The sequence below is a fragment of the Osmia bicornis genome, chromosome 7 (assembly GCF_907164935.1).
Source record: "Osmia bicornis bicornis chromosome 7, iOsmBic2.1, whole genome shotgun sequence".
Taxonomy (NCBI): domain Eukaryota; kingdom Metazoa; phylum Arthropoda; class Insecta; order Hymenoptera; family Megachilidae; genus Osmia; species Osmia bicornis.
Genome location: NC_060222.1, coordinates 9,439,429 through 9,463,169, shown reverse-complemented (window position 1 = coordinate 9,463,169; position 23,741 = coordinate 9,439,429). Strand labels below are relative to the sequence as shown.

The 23,741-nt window shown below is 38.4% G+C and overlaps 1 protein-coding gene across 1 annotated transcript; it reads right to left on the bottom strand.

The window, feature by feature from the left end:
- Positions 1 to 7,657: 7,657 nt before the first annotated feature.
- On the bottom strand, positions 7,658 to 8,047 carry LOC123987943 (secreted RxLR effector protein 161-like). Its single transcript, XM_046286368.1, has one exon. It carries the CDS (start codon positions 8,045 to 8,047, stop codon positions 7,658 to 7,660), a length of 390 nt encoding a protein of 129 aa, XP_046142324.1.
- Between the last annotated feature and the right edge of the window lie 15,694 nt (positions 8,048 to 23,741).

The window sequence follows — 23,741 nt, the reverse complement described above, 5'->3', positions numbered from 1 at the left end:
GATTGTTAAAGAGGATACTAATGCTAATATTATGAGAATAGAATGCTTATTGCTACCGCTGAGCGTAAAGAAAATAATTTGTACTACATGCAGTTTAGAACGGTTTTGCCACAAGAAGCGAATGTTATTGTAAAAGAAAGTCTGCGCAAATGGCACGAAAGGCTAGGCCATGTAAATATAAAATACATTAAAGAAATGGTTTCTAAAAATTTAATTAAAGGCGTGGAATTACAGATTCTGAAAAGTTCTTTGGCGAAGCGTGTATGTACGGCAAGCAACATAAATTATCGTTGCTCCGTCAGTACATATTAAAGCGAAACTAGGAGAATTATATACACAGCGATCTTTGCGGACCGATGTCTGTTCCTTCTGTTCAGGGTGCCGGTATTTTGTGTTGTTCAAAGACGATCTATCGGGATAGAGAGTTGTCTTCTTTATAAAGCATAAGGATGATACCTTAGAATGTTTTAAGGAATTTTGTAGACTCGCAAAGAATAAGTTGGGCAATTCTGTGAAAGTGTTGCATGTCGATAACGGGCGCGAATATTGTAATGAGAAATTTAAGAATTTCCTTTCTCTACGTGGAATAGAAATTAGAAACCAACAGCTCCGTATACACCTGAGCAGAATGGAAGAGCCGAGCGAGATATGAGAACGATTGTTGAGAGTGCTCGATCAATGCTATATGCAAAAGACGTTCCATTATATTTGTGGGCCGAAGCTGTAAATACAGCCGTATATCTTCTAAACAGAACATCAACAAGTCAGACTCCTAATTCCACACCATTCGAAATGTGGACTGGAAAAACCTGCTGTATTAGATCATGTAAAAACATTCGGGTGTGATGCTTTCATGCATGTACCGAAGGAGTTGCGTAACAAACTTGCCCCTAAGAGCAGAAGTTGGTATTTGTAGGCTATAAAGGTAATTCATCTAATTATCGGTTGTTCGATCTAGAGACCAAGAAAATTAAGATCTCACGCAATGTCACCTTTAATGAAGATGTCGGATGTCAGGAGAGAAGAATATTCCGTCAGTATTCCTTGATATAGACATAAATGAATGTACCAGTAAACAGTTGGATGAAAAGATACCAAAGCCCGGGAGAATCTAGACAAAAACGAAGAGTGTCCAGGACCAAAATGATGAATTAATGCCAATAGCAGATCTGAAAGATATATGTACGTACTCGAGATTCAATTAAAAAGCCATTGAGATATGAAGCACATTTTGCAGATATGTATATTCCACAAAATTATGAAGAGCCATGAACAATGTAAATAAAGTGGAGTGGTGTGAAGCCATTCAAGAAAAATTAATGCATTAAAGGTAAACAAAACATGGGATGTGACGCCTCTCCCAGAAGGTAGGCTTCCCTTGATTCAAAGTGGGTTTTCAGTATAAACCAAGTAGCAACGACAAAAGTACTGCTCGTTTTAAAAGCAAGGCTGTGTGCCAGGGGATACGCACAGAAAAAGGGTGTTGATTACACTGATACTTTCTCCCCAACTGCAAGATATGATTCAATTAGAATTTTATTGGCGATGGCAGTACAGCGAAATTATAAAATACTACAGTTTCGACGTAAAAACAGCATTCCTGAACGGCGAGCTTCAGGATGAAGTATATATCTTCCGCCAAAAGGAATAGAGATAAAGCATGGCATGGTGTGCAAATTACGAAAGGCATTATAGGGCGCTTAAACAAAGCGTCTCGTTGTTGGAACGAGCGTTTTGACAGTTTTTTAAATCTATTGGATTCCAACAGAATAACGCTGATAAATGCGTTTATTACGGACTCTTTAATACGCGAAGATTTTCTTGGCACTGTAGTCGATGATGGATTGCTCATGAGTGACAACGAAGAGGAGCTTCAATCAGTCATTTCTCAATTGGAGGCATTTTTCAAGATCACTGTTTGTAGAATGTGCGCTGCTTCGTTGGCATGAGATATCATATGATGAAAATTGAGGGAAAGAATATTTATACATCAGAAGAGTTATATTGATCGCATCATCAAGAGATTGATAGGCAAGAATGCAAAAGGGATCTCACGCCTGCTGACGTCCACACTCATCTAAGTTCAACAAAAGAAGAAGGTATGCAGGAACAAGTACCATATAGGGAGACAGTAGGTAGTTTGATATTTGCTGCAATTGTCACAAGACCAGATATTGCCTTTGCAGTGGGAGTAGTAAGCAGATATTTGGATAATCATAGCAACTGTCATTGGAATGCCAGTGAGGAGAATAATAAGATACCTGAAAAGCACTAGTGAATATGGAATATTATACGAAAAAATCTGAAGGGTCAGGGAATTGTGCACGGTTTTTCAGACTCTGATTTTGCCAATGATGTTGACACAAGAAGATCTACGACTGGTTATGTTTTCAAGTTAAGCAACGGGCCAGTAACTTGGAGTAGTCAGCGACAATCGACCGTTTCTTTATCAACTCAGAAGCTGAATATATTGCAGCCTCTTGTGCAGCGAACGAGGCCACATGGATACGTCAATTATATACGAATGAGAGAACCCATCGAGGGTGCCAACATTAATTACATAGACAATCAAAGAGTGCTATAAGATTAATACATAATGCTGAGTAGCACAAGAGAACAAAACATTAGATATACGTTCCATATATACGTGAGAAATGTATCAATGGCGATATAAATGGTGCTGTATGTGCCTAGCAAGGAACAACTTGCGGATATCTTGACTAAAGCGATTCCTTGGTATCAGTTTAAAATATTACGTACTCAATTAGGCATAGTACAGATTTGAAAGCGTGTTTTTAAGTAAGTTAAGTACTAGTTCTCTAGTATAGGTTTTTTTTCCGGCGTATTATTTTAAGATAGGTTTATTCCAAAGATTAATGATAAAAATGCTTCTTTTATGTTTACAAGTTAAATATTTTTGTTTTCGTCATTCAATGTATAGATTAACATTTAGAAAGCGCTCAATTAGTGAGAGTGTTAAAGTGTAGTCAGAATCTCGCGCTTTGTAACTAATTAATACCATTATGCGCCGGGATGTGGCTCTTCGAAAGTTTGTTCTGTTGTTCTGTAGTGAAACGCAATGTTACGGATCTCTTTGTAATACCTGCTGGTAGATGGCTGCTCATAAAACACGCGCCACGCTAAATAAAGTTATATTCATATTTTTTCTTTATAGTAATAAAAAAAACTGAGTTCCATAATATTTATTTAACATTATTAAATGTACATGGGTCTGTGGGATTAAATCAGTATATTAAATTACATCTGATGTAGATGTAGTAATAATGATATTGTTATTATATGTACATTGATCTGTGGGAAGGTATCAGTATATTACATTGTATCCCATGTAGATATAGTAATAATGAAATTGTTATTGAATGTACATTGATCTGTGGGAAGGAATCAGTAATATTACACTATATCTAATGGATATATTGTTACGTCGCGAGCGGAGATATGGCGCGGGACGTACATAAATTAAAAATAAAGAAAAGGGAAATTGATTATTGATTGATACGCAGATGAGAAACGGTATTATTCGCTGCCACCAGTTCCCAATCGCGCTCGACGATGTTAGGTCGATAACGATCAGAACAATAAAAAAAAAAGAATTGTTAATTTGAAGTAAGATTCTGAATATAATTATGAGTTTGTCAATGCTCTGGTCCCATACAGGCCCCTCGTGTGATTTCCGTGCAAGAAGGTAGGCCGTGTTAATAAGGAAATGTTAAAGGTGTTTGAATGCAAATGATTAAAAATTTAATATGGGTAAGATATGTATAATTTGAGAAAAATAGTACAGACAAAATGTTGGTTCACAACGTATACGAGCTGTATAAAATATATGAGTAAAATGTTAAAAAATATATGTTAGAACGGATATTAAATCAATGTAAGTAAATGGACGAACTTTTTAACAGAAAACTGACAGGAAAAAGCTACGCTGACTTTAAAGATCGTGATTCGAACTTCGGTGTTTTGTTTTATTATATTTTCGATCCGAAAGATGACGGACCCAGTAGGACACTTCCAGGAACCAACGGTCTCATGGGCCCGTCTTCGTGCGCGTATAGGCGGAAAATTATTTTGTTAATTACCTCGAATTTTACGATTAGAACGGGTCGATATAGTTGGATACTTCCACGACTAGCAGTCTCTCAGATTGTCGTTTGCCCTCACTCGACATACCAGATTCGTTGTGTTAACGAAGATATAAAATGTGTAACTCACCAATTCGATGTAATACAAAAGTAAAATATTTGCGATAAGTTCCGTATTTGGACGCTGTGGTGATGGTCTGAAATCTGGAAAATCGAAGACAGGATGAAGAACTAATTTGCACACGCACTACGCGTTCGCGTCTTGAGCCTTGTTACGGTGTTACGAATTACGAAGTACGATTGATATTAAACGAAATACACTCGACGCGAAAAAGAAATATATTAATTAACGGACGATTTAAAATAGAAAGAGAAAAGAATAGGATATTGAAAAGTGTGAAAGGATTTTACGTATCCGTATGAGTCTTTGACACGATAATCGCGAATTGACACACTCCCGATACTCTGCCTCGTTACACGGAGGGAACTTTGCCGAGCAATCCGATCTCACGATACCGTAGACAACTCTGTCTCTACGCGGACACGGGCTCCCCGTCACGTACCTTGCGATTTTTCGACGAAGAGTAATTTGCCTCAGTCAAGCGATGGTATCTCAGGGTTCGACCCGCGATCATGGGCCCAAAGTGGGGACATCATTGGCAATCGGGGTACGTGTCGAAGGGGAAGGCCCGCGCGTATTGTTTTATCTAGGCGCGTTTCCCGAGTTCTCATCCGTCCTTGACCTTCTTCTGACTCTGTCTAATGGTTTGACCGTCTTTCTCTTTACCCCCTACAGCGCTTCATGAATTTCGTGCGTCGCAATTTCTATGCCTTCTAGAATCTTCGAAATACTTTTATTTGATCTTATTCGGTTCTTAATTATTTAACGAAGTTTTTAGGAACGAACTCTGGTGTCGATTAACGTTTTATTTATGTTAATTGTTATAATATTCGCGTAAATAATAGTATTAGGGCTTGATTCATTCGAGGTATTATAATCGATGTATCTTTTTATTACACGCATTTTCCGGCTTCCGTGACAAAGAGACTGATGTTTTAATTTCAATTAGTTTCGGGAACATTCTGTTCGCGTTTTCGCAAGTTCCATGCATATCGACTAATATACATATATCCGTTAACATATTCTTGGAATTTGTTCCAGAACATTGCTTGGCAGTTTTTGTTGCCTATTTGTGACAATACGCGTTACGATCCCCGTTGACCGTTGTCTCGAACGTTCGTCGACGTTCGTCGACGTTTTCAAACTCTCAGTGGTTGTCACGCAAACCTCGCCTTTGATTCCCATCAGATCATTTTATAATATTTCAAACAAATCACTTTCATTCTTTATTGCACTCATTCTCCCGTGGAAGGACCGGCTGACGCATGCTTTACAGGTATGAGAGGTATCCGCTTGTAAAATAAGGGCGAAAAATCGCATTTTCTTTATTCTGCGCAGTTAAGCTGGATTCCTCCATGTGCGTCGCACTGCTTCACCGCGCGGCGAAGGATGTTTACGATACCTCTCCTTGACCTTAACGGTTGCAAATTTCTGTACATTTCCAAACGTAGTTCCAACGGCAATCGTCCTAAGGAAGATTAATTTGTATTATTTGAAAGAGCCAAATATAGCCTTCTTTGTGTTCCTCGCCTGGGATACTTCCAAGTGCGGCCGCACCGACGAGGCACACAAATTAGGTACAATGGAAAGTAGCTATTGAAGACGAAATAAAAGAGGTAAAAAGGAAAGAAAAGGTCAATTTGAATCTCAAACTCCTTTCTCGTGTTCTCGTGTGGAATACCTTCACGTGCATGCGTACCCGAAGAAGAAGCACGAGATCGGAGGAGCGCGAACAGAAATAGAAAATGTAGAAAAATGAGGCCCTTCCTTGCATCCCTCACGTGCAATACTTTCAAGTGCTGCGCACCCGATGAGCAATACAAGGTCGGGTTGATAAAGATTCAGCCCGGACGTAACAATATAGTAGTAATGACATTATCATATGTACATTGATCTGTGGGAAGGGATCAGTGTATTACATTATATCTAATGTAGATATAGTAATAACGATACTGTTATTATATGTACATTGATCTGTGGGAAGGGATTAGTATATTACATCATATCTAATGTAAATATATTAATAACGATACTGTTATTATATGTACATTGATCTGCGGGAAGGGATCAGTATATTACATTATATCTAATGAAAATATAGTAATACTGATATTGTTATTAAATGTACATTGGGTCTGTGGGATTAAATCAGTATATTAAATTACATCCGATGTAGATATAGTAATAATGATATTGTTATTAAATGTACATTGATCTGTATGAAGGAATCAGTATATTATATTATTTCTAACGTAGATATAGTAATAATGATATTGTTACTAAATGTACATTGATCTGTAGGAAGGTATCAGTATATTACATTATATCGAATGAAGATATAGTAGTAATGATATTGTTACGAATTATACTCTGATCTGTAGGAAGGTATCAGTATATTACATTATATCTAATGTAGATATTGTAATAATGATATTGTTATCAATTGTACATTGATCTGTAGTAAGGAATCAGTGTATTCCATTAACATCTAATATAGATATACTAATAATGATATTGTTATTAAGTGTACATTGATCTGTAGGAGGGAATCAGTATATTACATTATATCTAATGAGGATATAGTAATACTGTTATTAAATGTATATTACATATCTATCGCAGATATAGTAATAATTATGTTGTTATTAAATGTACATTGTTCTGTAGGAAGGCATCAATATATTACGTTATATCTGATGCACATATAGTAATAATGATATTGTTATTAAATGTATATTACATATCTAATGCAGATATAGTAATAATGGTATTGTTATTAAATGTATATTACATATGTAACGCAGCTACAGTAATAATGGTATTGTTTCTAAATGTACATTGATCTGTAGGAAGGTATCAAGATTGACAGAAGAAACGAGGGAGTTTCTGTAGGTGGAGGGCGTGTAAATAACGGGCTTTGTTAATTAGTAAAAGGATATTAATATGTTTAATGAAAATACATGTATCTCGCACTACTCTCATGCACATGGCGTCCCTGATTGATCTAAAGAAGAGAATCGCCGCCAGGGGCCTCAAAATCGCCATGCGAAATCATTCCCGCAAACATCGACCCATAATGTAGACCGACATCGATCTCATCGATCCAACACCCCCTCTATCGATGTTGGTTTCTAAATTCAAATTTCGTTGCTTAAACCTAACGTACATACATGCTTGAGATGCTTAAGTCTAGACAAGGGTTTCGTAAAGATATCCGCCATCATATCTTCACTCTTTACATAAGTAACTTTTATTTCACCCCTTTCGGCGATCTCACGCGTGTAATGATAGCCAATGTCTATATGCTTGCTCCGCTTGTGAAATGTAGCGTTTTTCGTTAGCTCTATGGCGCTGTGATTGTCGCATAACACCGCGATGGGAGCTTTTACATAGTCTTTAAATCCCATGTGAGTTAACAGTCTTTTCATGTACACTACCTCTTTAGTTCTTTCGCTAACGCTGCGTATTCCGCTTCCATTGTTGATAGTGATACTGACTTTTGCTTCTTCGACTTCCAGCTAACCGGTCCACCGGCTAAGATCAACAAGTTACCGGTGCACGATCTGCGGTCATCCACATCGCCTCCCCAGTCGGAGTCCGAATACGCTATGAGTTTTTCGTTGTCTCTTCGGTAACTTATTGTATAGTTCGAGGTGGCTTTCAGGTACCTGATTACTCTTTTTGCCAAGTCCCAATGCGCTTTTTCCTGGGTTTGAGTTAAATCGACTAAGGGTTGATGCCGGCAAAAGCGATATTCCGGTCGGGATGCATTGGCAAGATAATTTAATCCTCCGACGAGTTCTCTGTATGGTCTTTTCTCCATGTCTCTTCTTTCTTCGTTACTTGTGTGGACCCATTTCTTTTGAAACTTTGGTATTTGATTCTATCGGGGTCGATACCTCTTTTGCGTCTTGCATGTTGAACTTCTTTATTAGTTCTTCAACATATTTTTGTTGCGAGAGTGTGATTTTACCAATGTCTCCATCTCTTTTAATATTTATACCCAGGATATTCTTGATAGGTCCCATGTCCGTCATCTCGAATTCTCGTTTTAGTGAGGATTTCACTTCAATCAGTTTCTTCATGCTCTTTGACGCTAGCAGCAGGTCGTTGACATAAATGATCATAATCACACGGTCCTCCTGACTTCCATATACGTATACGCATGGGTCTGCTTCCGTGCGTCGCGCGCCATGTGCTGTGACGCTTTTATCCAACTTTCTATACCACTCACGACCCGACTGCTTGAGGCCATATAAAGGTTTTAACAACTTACATACCTTGTCCTCATCGCCACGCTTCACAAACAATTCGGGTTGTTCCATGTACGTTTCGTCAGCTAGCTCACCTTGAACGTACGCCGATACTACATCCATATGATGGACGTACATTCCTTCGTTTACAGCCATCGCTAGGAGTGTCCTTATAATTTCATACCGGGCAACCGGAGCAAACACCTCCTCGTAGTCTATTCCTTTTCGTTGGGTATGACCGTGTGCTACAAGTCTAGCTTTGTATAATACGTGACCGTCCTCACGGTCTTTTGTTTTGAACACCCATTTGCTTGTGAGAACATTTTTATCCTTTGGTCTCGGAACCAATTTCCATGTGTTGTTTCTCAATAGGGTGTCGTGTTCCACTTCCATCGCCTCCAGTCAGTAATCGGAGTCTTCTCGCTTCATCGCTTCATCCAAGTCTGCTGGGTTTTCAAGCGTTCCTGTAATCGTTTTGAAGAGTTTCCTTGGTCTTCCTACTTTACCTGTTCTTTGGATTTTCGGTCTTCCACGTCTACGCTTCACAGTTTGCCACTCATATCTTGGATCTTCGTCTATCTTCGCAGATCCTTTATCATCTTCTTCACTGAGACATCCTTGTTCAGTGTCTTCTACGTCAGAACATTCTTCTTTTGTGTCTTCCTCGTTAGGGAAATCTTCGTTGTCGCCCTTTTCACTAGTTTGATCTGGGTGTGACCCGTATAGGTCCACCGGGTTGGAGAACAGGTGTGCGTTGATTTTCATTCGGTTCTACAATTTCAATGAATTTTACGTCGCGGGCCTTAATTACTATTTTTGTATGTGGCTTCCAAAGTCTACATGCTTTTGACGCGTTGTCATAACCAACTAAAGTGTATACGTCACCTTTTGGCTCGAACTTTCCCCGGTTATTTCTTTATTAGTGCTATCACCTTACTTCCGATTATCCTTAGAAATCCCACATATGGGCTTCCTGTTCGACCATGCTTCCAATGGGGTGAAATTGCCCAATACCTTTGTTGGACATCTGTTCCTGATATATGTTGCTGCGTTCACAGCCTCACCCCACAGTGCGTCCGGCAGGTTCGCTTGCATTAAGATGCACCTTGCCATTTCTACGATGGTCCGGTTAGCGCGTTCGGCTACTCCATTCTGCTGTGGCGTATATTGCACAGTCAGTTGGTGGGCGATTCCTTCCTCTTCCAAAAACTTCGAAAACACAGTTGACAAATATTCCTGTGCATTGTCAGTACGTAATCGTTTTGATCTGGCAACCGGTTTCCTTTTCTACTCGACGCTTGTAATTTCTAAAGGCATTAAATATATCTGATTTGCGGCGTAACATTACCGTTTCCACATACCTTGTATTGTCATCTATAAACGTAGCAAAATACTTTGCTCGACCCAACGATTCAGTCTTCATGGGGCCGCAAATATCGGAGTGCACTAGGCCAAGCTTTTCCTTGCACCTACTCGTTGATTGCGTGTACGGTTGTTGGCTGATCTTCCCTCTGTGACATATTTCACAGTTTATTTCGGATGCGCCCGTCCGCAAGTTCATACCTGTAACCATTTCGTGCGATTTAATTTCTTAAGTCATTTGCGTTTAAATGCCCGTAACGTTGATGCCACCGCAACAGATTTTCGTTTTCATCATTTGTGAGCAGCGTGTGGTCACTTATTTCGTTCACTAAATACAACTGTCCCTTTTTGGTGGCCGTTATCGCAGTAGTTCCGTTTGGTCGTTTCACACACGCACCTTTTGGGCCAAATTTTACATGATAACCCTTGTCAGTAATGGCGGAGACCGACAATAGGTTGTTCCTTAGATCCGGCACATAAATGACGTTACTTAATTCTACTGTATTTGTGTCCTTTAAATTCGCCTTTACACTTAATTTGATTTTACCTTCCCCTCTAGATTTTACGCACTGATCTGCCGCTGTATATACGTTGGTTGATGCATTACGCTCTAAAACACTAAATTTATTTCTCGAGCTGCACATGTGCCTAGTTGCGCCACTGTCGAGACACCAAATATCGCGCTTTGTAACTTCCGTATTACATGCAATTGCCGTCATCGCATCCACGGAATTATTTCGCTTTGTTTTCGATTTGCAATACCGGCTTATGTGGCCTAGTTTGCCACAATTGTAGCACTTTCCTTTGTACTTTGTATTGTTCGATTTAGGTTGTTTATTATTCGTGTGCGTTTGTCTGCTCTTGTTGTCGTCGTGTTTCGTTGCAAACGCTTCTGTTTTTTCTTCGTCGCGATCGGCTTCCTTGGCGTCCCGTTCATTCTGTCTCGCTTCCTCCTCCTTGAGTTTCGTCTTGAGGTATTCGAGGGTTTGGCACTTCGTCACGTAATTCTATGGCGACGCTAAGTTATCGTATTTTGCCGGTAATGAGGCCAACAGCATTATCGACAGGAGATCATCGGGAAGTTTGATCCCTGTAGCCTCCAACTGTTCAGCCTTGTGTTCGAAATCACTCACGTACTGCGTCTGGTCGCGTCCGGCTGTTTCGTCATACGCAATAGTTCCCGATACAACGTAGCCTTTCGTACTGGCCCTTTCGATTCAAATATTCCTTGGAGTTTATCCCAGGCCTCTTTTGCCGTGTTGGTCTTCTTTATATGGTTTAATTGACTTTGCGAGACGCTTAAATTAATAAACGCTAAAGCCTTTGCGTCTTTTCTTATCCATTCCTCAGCATCTACTTCTGGTTTTACCTCTGTTCCGTCAACATATGACCACAAATCGTTAATCACTAGAAAACTTTTCACGTGAACCTTCCACAACTCGTAGTTGTTTTCCGTTAATTTTTCAAGGTTCGCGAGGTTGCTTACGGACGCCATACTGTTTCTTTTGTTCGTTGTACACCCTTTTTAATTTTTGCGATCATTCACGCACTCCACTGGCATCCTGGGCCCATAACCTGACAGAGAAACGAGGGAGTTTCTGTAGGTGGAGGGCGTGTAAATAACGGGCTTTGTTAATTAGTAAAAAGGATATTAATATGTTTAATGAAAATACATGTGTCTTGTCTTGCACTACACTCATGCACATGGCATCGCCGATTGATTTATAAAGAAGAGAATCACCGCCAGGGGCCTCAGAATCGCCATGCGAAATCATTCCCGCAAACATCGACCCATAATGTAGACCGACATCGATCTCATCGATCCAACACAGATATTACATTATATCTAATGAAGATATAGTAATAATGATACTGTTATTAAATGTACATTGATCTGTATGAAGGAAACAGTATATTACATTATTTCTAATGCAGATATAGTAATAATGATATTGTTATTAAATGTATATTATATATCTAATGCAGATATAGTAATAATGATATTGTTATTAAATGTATATTACATATCTGATGCAGATATAGTAATAATGATATTGTTATTAAATGTATATTACATATCTAATGCAGATATAGTAATAATGATATTGTTATTAAATGTATATTACATATCTAATGCAGATATAGTAATAATGGTATTGTTATTAAATGTATATTACATATGTAACGCAGCTACAGTAATAATTGTATTGTTATTAAATGTACGTTGATCTGTAGGAAGGCATGAAGATATTACATTATATCTGATGAAGACACAGTAATAATGATATTGTTATTTAATGTATATTACATATCTAATGCACATATAGTACTATGGATATTGTTATTAAATATACATTGATCTGTTGGAGGGGATCAGTATATTACATTATATCCAATGAAGATATAGCAATAATGATATTGTTATTAAATGTACATTGATCTGGCATTATTACTATATTTACGTTAGAAATAATGTAATGTACTGATTCCTTCATACAGATCAATCTACATTTAAAACAATCTCATTATTACTATATGTGCATTAGATATGTAATAGACATTCAATTACAATATGATTATTACTATATCTACATCAGAAATAATGTAATATACTGATTCCTTCGTACAGATCAATGTACATTTAATAACAGTATCATTATGACTATATCAGCATTAGATATGTAATATACATTTAATAACAACATCATTATTACCATATCTGAATTAGATATGTAATATATATTTAATAACAATATCGTTATTAGTATATCTACATTAGATATAATGTAATATACTGATACCTTCCTACAGATCAATGTACATTTAATAACAATATCATTATTACTATATCCACATTAGATATAATGTAATATACTGATACCTTCCTACAGATCAGTGTACAATTAGTAACGATATCATTATTACTATATGTGCATTAGATATGTAATGTACATTAAATAACAATATCATTATTACTGTATCTGCATTGGATATGAAATATATCGTACATTTAATAACAATATCATTATTACTATATCTGCGTTAGATATGTGATATACACTTAATAACAATATCATTATTACCATATCGTCATCAGATATACTGCAATATGTTGACGCCTTACTACAGATCAATGTACATTTAATAACAATACAATTATTACTATATTTGCGTTAGATATGTAATATACATTTAATCACAATATCATTCTTAGTATATCTACATTAGCTATAATGTAATATACTAATTCGTTACTACAGATCAATGTACAATTAATAACAATATCATTATCAGTATATCTACATTAGATATAATGTAATATCCTGATACCTTCCTACAGATCAGTGTACATTTAATAACAATATCATTATTACTATATCCACATTAGAAATAATATGTTCTCGTACGAGTTTTCGGAAAAGGCGTGGATTCCGTCTTTTCAAAGACGTGGGCGTCGAGGAGAAGATGAACCACACAGCTTAGCGGTCACTAATTATGTGCAGAAGAAGAACAAGAAGACGAAGAAATATCTCGGAATATGTGCGTGAAGCCCCTTTCCTTGAGGTATATCTACAAATATCTCGGAAACGGTGCGAGCCATGGGAAACTGTTAAGAGACCTTTTTTGTAGGAAATTAAGTTTCCTACTATATATGTTCCACCACATTTTTTGATCAGATGCGTAGTTTTCGAAATATATCGGGATATTTAAAAGTTCCGAAGCCGCACCAACATTATAAAGGCAAATATCACAGAAACGGTGCGAACTATGGCAAAATGTTAAAAGACCTTTTTTGTAGGAAATCAAATTTCCTACTATTTCTGTTCTACGACATTTTTTGATCAGACGTGTAGTTTTCGAGATAGCCTCCTGTTCATGCTAGTTTCACTTTCACCCACTAGCACACACACTGGTAGAGGGTTGCGGCTTGAGGCGTCTACATGTACAAGATTTTTACCTGGGCGGTGTTCGGTGGTACATTCAAATTCTTCTAGTCACAATGCCCATTGGGCGACCCGAACACAAATCCTTTTTTCGCATCGTTAACGCGAACGCTCGACAATCCGTGACAATCCTAAATGATATACCCAATAAATAAACGCGGAATTTCTTTAGGGACTTAATAATCGCTAGAACTTCTAATTCATAACTCGAATAACGCTCTTCCGCTGGCGTTGTCTTGCCACTCGCAAAATAAATGGGGTGTAACCCGCCATCGTTATCGTCTTTTTGTAACAATATTGCTCCATACCCTAATTTGGACGCATCAGTATGCAGTTCTGTTTCCGCGCCGACTTTATATAATCTTAGAACGGGTTTACTAGCCAGGGCAATTTTCAACTGCTCGAACGCATGCTCCTGCTCATTACCGAATTGAAATCTCCCTTCTGCCTTCAACAAATTCGAAAGGGGCCGTGCTGTTAAGGAATAATGGGGTATAAATTTTTTAAAATATCCGGTAAGCCCCAAAAAACTTTGTATCTGCTTAAAATTCTTAGGTTTCGGAAATCGCGCCATCGCTTCTGTTTTGTGCTCCGAAGGACGAACTGTACCGTCCTTTACTATATGACCCAGGTATTCTACTTGGGGTTGTAAGAATCTGCACTTGCTCCAGTCAATTAGTAGCCCTGCCTCGCTCGCAACTTTTAACACGATTTTCAAATTGTTTAACCCACTCTCGTAATACATCGACGGAATAATTATGCCGTCTATATAAATTAGTACCATTTTCCTCGCTATTAATTCTTTGAATACTGAGTTAATAAATCTCTGGAACACAGAGGGGGAGTTACAAAGACCGAATGGGACCCTCAAAAACTCGTACTGTCCGTCAGGTACGATAAAAGAAGTGTATTTCCTACTATCTTTACTCACTCTTACATGGAAAAACCCGTTTTTGAGATCGAGCGTACTGTACATTTTCGCGCCCTGCAATAAGTCTAGCTGATCCTCAATGAGAGGAAGTGGGTACCGATCCCTGGCGATCTTTCTATTTAGTAACCGATAATGTACGCAAAGCCTCGAAGACCCATCCTTTTTCTTCACCAGCACTATCGGGCTAGCGTATTCCGAAAGGGAATGTTGGACGATTCCATCGCGCAACCATTCCTGTATTTGCATATTAACCGTATCCCTTTCTGACGCGGATGGTCTCCTCGCGCGCTGAAATACCGGTTCATCATCCTTCAATATTATTGTCATCTTTACCTCGGTTTCGCGTGTTGCAGTAGGCTTATAATTATCGACCATCTCAGATAAAATTTTTCTACGCTGGGTACCTTCGACGCATCAAATATCTATTTCGTTTACTTCGTGTTGTAAATTAATTTCGGAGATACGGGGAATCCCGGTCTTTTCTACTCTGCGAATAATAACCTGGCCCTGCTTAACAATCAATTCGTGCCTAAAAAATCCGTACCTATCAGGAATCCGTGGGTCATTAATCCGTCTGGTATCACCCGAATTACTATGGGATAGGAGTCCCCATCTATCCGCGCTTCCGTTCTAAACTCGCCGACTACTTTATTCGCACTCGACCCGATGCCGCGAAAATAAATATCGCTATCCTGCAACGCAGGTACTCCCGGCCTAAGCCTATTATATTGATCGCATCGCATTAGACATAGATCGCTACCGGTGTCGATTAAGGCGCTCACCTCACGCTCGCAAATAAACACCTTCTTAAAATATTTCTAACGTGGTATCCGTCGTACAGCCAAGTTCTCTTCGGTTGCTGGTGTCTTCCTCGTTGGACAGTTTGTGTCCGAATTTCTGACACTCAAAGCACTTTGCTCCTCTGCTTCTCAGCGGGCAATCATAAAAAAAATGATCGCGACCGCCGCAATTGTAACACCTTCTTGGAACTGCATCCCGCGCCTCCCGTTGTTCAGTCTCGCCATTACGTCGCTGAATCTCGTTGCTTCGTCGCTGAACTCCGTCGTCGCGTCGCTGGATCCCTTCGTCCCCCCATCGGGGCACGTTATTCCGTCGCAGGGACTCCTCCCAACGCCGGAGTCCGGGTGGCGCTCGCCACCCCGCCACACCATCCTGCTGCACCATGTTGTCGGACTTTTGCATCCTAGTTTCTCTGCGTTGCAGCCCCGTATTTCTTCGCCAATCCTGCTCGCGTACATCCACGCCAAATCTTGCACCTCTGTATGCAGCTGGTGGCAAAGTTACTCCTTTAAATGCCTCCAATAGCAACGCTTGCGATTTAAATTTCTGCAGCTTTGCATGATTCCGTAGCGAATGGTCCAGTATTCCGTCGATTAGATATTCAATCAATTCTTCTTCACCGACCTTGATACGGTTGGCCAAAATCGTCTTGCAATGGAAATACTCGGCAAACGTCTCTTTCTTTTTCTAAATTCGACCCTCGAATTCTCTGCGAGCCGCTATTAGATCCTGTTTGGCGCCGAAATATGTTTTAATTTCTTCACCAGATCGTCAACGCACATTCCAAAGTGCTCAGGCTTCGAGTGGAACCATTCGAGAGCGTGATTTTTCAGTCGCGAAAATACTAACAACTTTGCTGCATTGTCATCCAGTCGGTACGTCGCTCGTAGCAGCGTCAATTGCCCCTCCCACGCGTCGATAGTTTCGCTGTTTCCGTCAAAATAGTGCAGCATCGCTTTCATTGACTCGTTAACCTTCACAGACGCATGTTGGCCTAAATGCACTGCCGTACTCTGTAACGTGGATGTTTCCCGATGTTCAGTCGCTGAATTTCGCGCATCATTTCTACTTCGCGCCTCAGTAATTGCACTTCGCGCTCAGCCAAATCCCGCTCCTTCCTCAGAATGTCCATGGTCCTGGTATCAATTGCCTCGTCGGTTGCTGGACTTGGTGATCTCGGTAAACTCGCGCCGGGCATCGCGCCTACGCCCACATCTTCGCTCGTTTGCACGTTCATCCACTCACCCGTCGGATCATCTAACATGACTCTGTTTATTAGTTCTTGTTTCACACCAACTGCACTTAAACCCTTCGCCTTCAAAATTTCTTTCAATTGCGTCACCGTAAAATCACCCGGGCTCTTAGTGATACCTATCGTACGCTACACACACAGTGCACTGAATATCACGACTTTCACAATCCTCACAATTTAACACTTCTCGGCTTTCAAATGATCCACGCGATCGACACAGTCCGCTCTTACAATTACACGGCTTGATCTTGCTACTCGCTCAATCCCGGACGAGCCCCCAAAAGATTGTGGGATTGGAAGGTTTGGCAAACTACAAGTGATCGTGTAATTGTAATTTATTAATTTAAACTAAACTAATTTAAACTAAACTAACTATACTACAACTAACTGCTCTATCTACGCTAGTCCACTCGGCTGTTCCGCCTTTCTCAACTCTCTGCCACGTTCTGCCTGCTTTCACCTCGATGCACACCCTCGGCATCGGTCACACTCTTCCTCATTCTCCCTCTCTCACTCGTACTCTTACGCCTAAACAATAAACTTAAAACTAACTCCGACAACGTCGCCACCGGCCGCCTGCAAAACATCTGTTGAGTGGTCCCAGCCATAAACCCGGCCTCGAGTGCCTCAGGTACTAGACTGAGACCGTCGCATCCCACAATAGTAATAATGATATTGTTATTAAATGTATATCACATATCTAATGTAGATATAGTAATAACGATATTGTTGTTATATGTACATCGATCTGTGGGAAGGGATTATTATATTACATTATATATTATCTAGGTATAGTAATAATGATATTGTTATTAAATCTTTATTACATATCTAATGTAGATATAGTAATAACGATACTGTTATTATATGTACATTGATCTGTGGAAGGGATCAATATATTACATGATATGTTATGTAGATGTAGTAATAATGAAATTGTTATCAAATGTACATTGATCTGTGGGAAGGAACCCGTATATTACTCTATATCTAATGGATGTATAGTAGTAATGATATTGTTATTGGACGTACATTGGCCTGTGGGAATAAATCAGTATATAACATTACATCTGATGTAGATATAGTAATAATAATCTAGCAAAGATCTTCGAGCACGTGGTTAAGGACAAGCTGCTAGCGGCGCTTAAGGAAAACGACTTCGCCCATAACCAGTTCGGTTTCCGTAAGGGGAAATCTACCCTAGATGCAATGAAGCTGGTGATAAAACGATGGCAGGAGGCCAGGAGACGTCGTTGTCACTGCCTACCCGTGCTGTTGGATGTGGGAAATGCATTCAACACGGTCACATGGAGCAGTATAATCCGAAACATGAAACAACGAGGATTCCCAGTAGCACTCATCAATATTGTGAAAAGCTACTTGCAAGAACGCTGGATTGTATATGAGTGTAAAGATACTTACCTGAGATACCAAGTGTTCGGGGGTGTTCCTCAGGGCTCGGTGATTGGGCCGCTGCTCTGGAACTTAGTGTACGATGACCTGTTGAGGATTAAAACCAGAAAAGATGTCCATCTTGGGGTATGCGGATGACATCGGAGTTATTGTAGTGGATAACGACCTTGAAAGAATGAAGAAAGTGGTAGAACTGACAATACAGGATATGGCGGTCTGGTATGAAAAGGAGGGACTCAGCATTGCCCACCATAAGACTGAGGCCATCCTACTGACGGGCAGAAGAGTTGCTGGCGGCCTGGATATAAAATGCGGTCAGACGTCGACCAAAATCACTAAGGACGTGCGGTATCTAGGAGTCATTTTTGAGATGAACCAGGGGTACAAGAAGCATATTGCAACGGCGTGTGACAAGCGCTGAAATATGCAAACACTTTGGCCCTGCTAATGCCAAATATAAACGGCGCAGGGAACATGACTCGGAAGTTATATTATAAGGTGATAGAGTCGGTAATTTTATATGCGGCCCCAATTTGGGCTACCGGTCTGAAGGACAAGGGCAATATTGTGACTGTACGCAGCACACAACGCACGGCACTCCTGCGGGTCGCCCAGGCGTACAGGACTGTGTCCGCGGATGCGTTGTGTGTCCTGGCGGGTCAGATACCGATGGACCTGCTGATAAAGAAGAGAGAAGTCCTATACAACATGAAGGACGTTACCCAAGAAATAGATAGCGACACCGCAAGGAATCATAAGAAAGACATCCGGACACTCACATTAGGTGAGTGGCAGCAGTCATGGGACCAGTCCACCAACGGCAGATGGACACATGACCTAATTCCGCATATTGAGGACTGCCTGGAATGGGGAACCAGTATCCTACATTTCCATTTGACACAGGTCTTATCGGGGCACGGGTGTTTTGGCACCTTCCTAAAGAAGATTGGCCGCCAGAAATCAGCGGGATGCTGGTTCTGTGCTGGATACACGGATGATCCGGAGCACTTTTTGTTTGCATGTAGTAGATGGACGGTCGAAAGGAACCGACTGCGTAACCTCTTACCGATAGATTTTTGCAAAGAAAACCTTATCAACCTTCTTAGGGAGGCTAAAACGAGGAATATAGTACTAGCATTCATAAATGAAACGCTTGGGAAGAAGGAGGATTATGAAAGAAGCAGAGAAGGTACAACGAGAGGAAGGAAGAGAAAAAGAAAAAGAATAAGAATAAAAAGAAGAAGAAGAAGAAGGGCGTAGGAGTGATGGATGTGCATGTATCTACGTATTTAATTATACACACCTCTATTTTATTTATTGATACACATTAATCTTGAACTAGGCTGTCCCATAGGCTTTCTGCACTATACGCTATATTGCACTAGGATTACTACCAATTCCCTGTCGGCGTTTAAAACACCCTGTATTCGGCGATAAATTTGCCAGCTAGTGTGACTTCTATGTCCTGACGCCACACCGGCCGAGGGCACGAGTTTTTTTACTATACGACAACCATCTGTCTTCTGACTACTTTGGTAGAGGACTTGGTTATACACAATGATGACCTTCTCACGACCGACTCAACCTTTGTTGAGGCCTTGGTGTGTCCTGGAGGACTATCTGATGTTGATAACCCTACGGTTGTGGGCACGGTCTTAGTATATGTAGAATATCCTATTACTTTTGTCTTATTTATTTATTTGTACGCTAATGATTTTAAACTTTGACGTATTAGTTTTATGTATTTTAATCGACTGACAGAGGGAGTTAACTCACTCAGCTTTTTGTTAGGGATAGTGTATCTAGTAAAATACTCTTTAGTCAGGCCATCCATCGATTGTTCTTGGCTTTAATGACAGATTTTGTACAGCCGGCTTTACGTCGCCCCGCCCCCGAAGTAATGCTTCTCAGCGGTTCCGGGGGTGTGGTTTTCTTCGCGACCTGGCACCATTGCGGTGAAATCGGGGTGGGTTTTTTAGTGGGTAAACTACACAGTAGGAGCCCCACACTCCTGAGCGACCATCGGCTCGGCGTGCGGTAATGCATTTCCCCCCCCCCCGTATAAAAAAAAAAAGATATAGTAATAATGAAATTGTTATCAAATGACCATTGATCTGTGGGAAGGAATCAGTATATTACATTAGGTCCAATGTAGATATAGTAATAATGATATTTTTATCAAATGCACATTGGTCTGTGGGAAGGAATCAGTATATTACATTAGGTCCAATGTAGATATAGTAATGATGATATTGTTATTAAATGTACATTGTTCTGTGGGGTTAAATCAGTATATTAAATTACATCTGATGTAGATGTAGTAATAATGATATTGTTATTATATGTACATTGATCTGTGGGAAGGGATCAGAATATTACATTATATGTAATGTAGATGTAGTAATAATGAAGTTGTTATCAAATGTACATTGATCTGTGGGGAGGAACCCGTATATTACACTATATCTAATGGATATATAGTAGTAATGGTATTGTTATTGAACGTACATTGGCCTGTGGGAATAAATCAGTATATAACATTACTTCTAATGTAGATATAGTAATACTGATATTGTTATTAAATGTATATGACATATCTAATGTAGATACAGTAATAACGGTACTGTTATTATATGTACATTGATCTTTGGGAAGGGATTAGTATATTACATTATATCCAATGTAGATATGGTATCAACGATGTTGTTATCAAATGTACATTGATCTGTGGGAAGCGATCAGTATATTACATTATGTCTAATGTAGAAACAGTAATAAAGATATTGTCATCAATTGTTCATTGATCTCTGGGAAGGGATCGGTATATTACATTATATCTTATATAGATATTGTAATAATATTATTTTTATTAAATGAACATTGGTCTGTGGGAACAAATCAGTATATTGCATTATATCTAATATAGATATAGTAATAACGATACTGCTATTATATGAACATTGATCTGTGGGAAGGGATTAGAATATTACACTATATCGAAAGTAGATATGGAACCAACGATGTTGTTATCAAATGTACATTGGTCTGTGGGAAGGAATCAGTATATTACATTAGGTCCAATGTAGATATAGTAATAATGATATTGTTATTAAATGTACATTGCTCTGTGGGGTTAAATCAGTATATTAAATTACATCTGATGTAGATGTAGTAATAATGATATTGTTATTATATGTACATTGATCTGTGGGAAGGGATCAGAATATTACATTATATGTAATGTAGATGTAGTAATAATGAAGTTGTTATCAAATGTACATTGATCTGTGGGGAGGAACCCGTATATTACACTATATCTAATGGATATATAGTAGTAATGGTATTGTTATTGAACGTACATTGGCCTGTGGGAATAAATCAGTATATAACATTACATCTAATGTAGATATAGTAATACTGATATTGTTATTAAATGTATATGACATATCTAATGTAGATACAGTAATAACGGTACTGTTATTATATGTACATTGATCTTTGGGAAGGGATTAGTATATTACATTATATCCAATGTAGATATGGTATCAACGATGTTGTTATCAAATGTACATTGATCTGTGGGAAGCGATCAGTATATTACATTATGTCTAATGTAGAAACAGTAATAAAGATATTGTCATCAATTGTTCATTGATCTCTGGGAAGGGATCGGTATATTACATTATATCTTATATAGATATTGTAATAATATTATTTTTATTAAATGAACATTGGTCTGTGGGTACAAATCAGTATATTGCATTATATCTAATGTAGATATAGTAATAACGATACTGCTATTATATGAACATTGATCTGTGGGAAGGGATTAGAATATTACACTATATCGAATGTAGATATGGAACCAACGATGTTGTTATCAAATGTACATTGATCTGTGGGAAGGGATCAGTATATTTCATTATATCTAATGTAGATATACTAACAATGATATTGTTATCAAATGTACACTGATCTGTGGGAAGGAATCATTATATTACATTAGATCCAATGTAGATATAGTAATAATTATATTGCTATTAAATGTGCATTGGTCTGTGGGAGTAAATCAGTATATTAAATTACATCTGATGTAGATATAGTAATAATGACATTGTTATTAAATATATATTATATATCTCATGTAGATACACTAACAATTACATTGTCATTAAATGTATATTACATTATCTCATGTAGATATTGTAATAACGACATTGTTATTAAACGTATATTACATTATCCCATGTAGATATAGTAACAATGGCATTGTTATTAAATGTATATTACATATCTAATGTAGATATAGTAACAATTATATTGTTATTGAATGTATATTACAGTATGTCTCATGTAGGTATAGTAATATGGACATTGTTATTGAATGTATATTGCATTATATCTCATGTGAATATAGTAATAACGACATGGTCATTAAATGCATATTGCATTATATCTCATGTGGATATAGTATCAATGACATTGTTATTAAACGTATATTACATATCTGATGTAGATATAGTAACAATCATATTGTTATTAAATGTATACTACGTGTGCGCTGTAGATATAGTAATAATGACATTGTTGCTAAGTATATATTACATTATATCTCATGTAGATATAGTAACAATTGTATTGTTATTAAATGTATATTCCATTATATCTCATGTAGATATATTAATAATGACATTGTTGCTAAATATATATTACATTATATCTCATGTAGATATAGTAATAATGATATTGTTATCAAATGTATATTGCATTATATCTCATGTAGATATAGTAATAATGACATTGTTATTAAATGTATATTACATTTCTGATGTACACTCAGTCCCATCGAAGTTGTCGCAGTGAAGTTGGCGCGCTAACGCCGCCGCGGCGTGAATGCGTTAGCGCGCCAACTTCACTGCGACAACTTCGATGGGACTGAGTGTAGATATACTAACAATTATATTGTCATCAAATGTATATTACAATATATCGCATGTAGATATAGTTACAATTATATTGTCATTAAATGTATATTACATTATCTCATGTAGATATAGCAATAATGACATTGTTGCTAAATATATATTACATTATATCTCATGTAGATATAGTAATAATGACATTGTTATTAAATGCATATTGCATTATATGTGATGTGGATATAGCAATAATGACATTGTTATTTAACGTATATTACATATCTGATGTAGTAATAGTAACAATTACATTGTTATTAAATGTAAACTCCGTATGCGATGTAGATATAGTAATAATGACATTGTTATTAAGGTTATATTACATTCTATCTCATGTAGATATTATTATTATTATTATTACTGTGCAGTTTCCGGGCACTCAGTCCTCCCGGGACCATTGTGCCCGAGCCCCTGTGGGCAGTACTAAAATTGAGGTGTATTGTGTAGGCCGGCCTCTTTGGCAAAGCCCAGAAGCCTTCCCACTCCAATGTCCTCCACACGTGCGTCGTCAAGGGCGGCAGCCCCAAAACTAGATCGCCTTAGGGCCTCCAGTCCTTTGCAACGCGATATCAGGTGGAGAGGAGT

What these genes read in the sequence shown, in the direction of transcription:
- LOC123987943 (XM_046286368.1), bottom strand. Translation starts at nt 8,047, where the DNA reads ATGGAGAAAAGACCATACAGAGAACTCGTCGGAGGATTAAATTATCTT.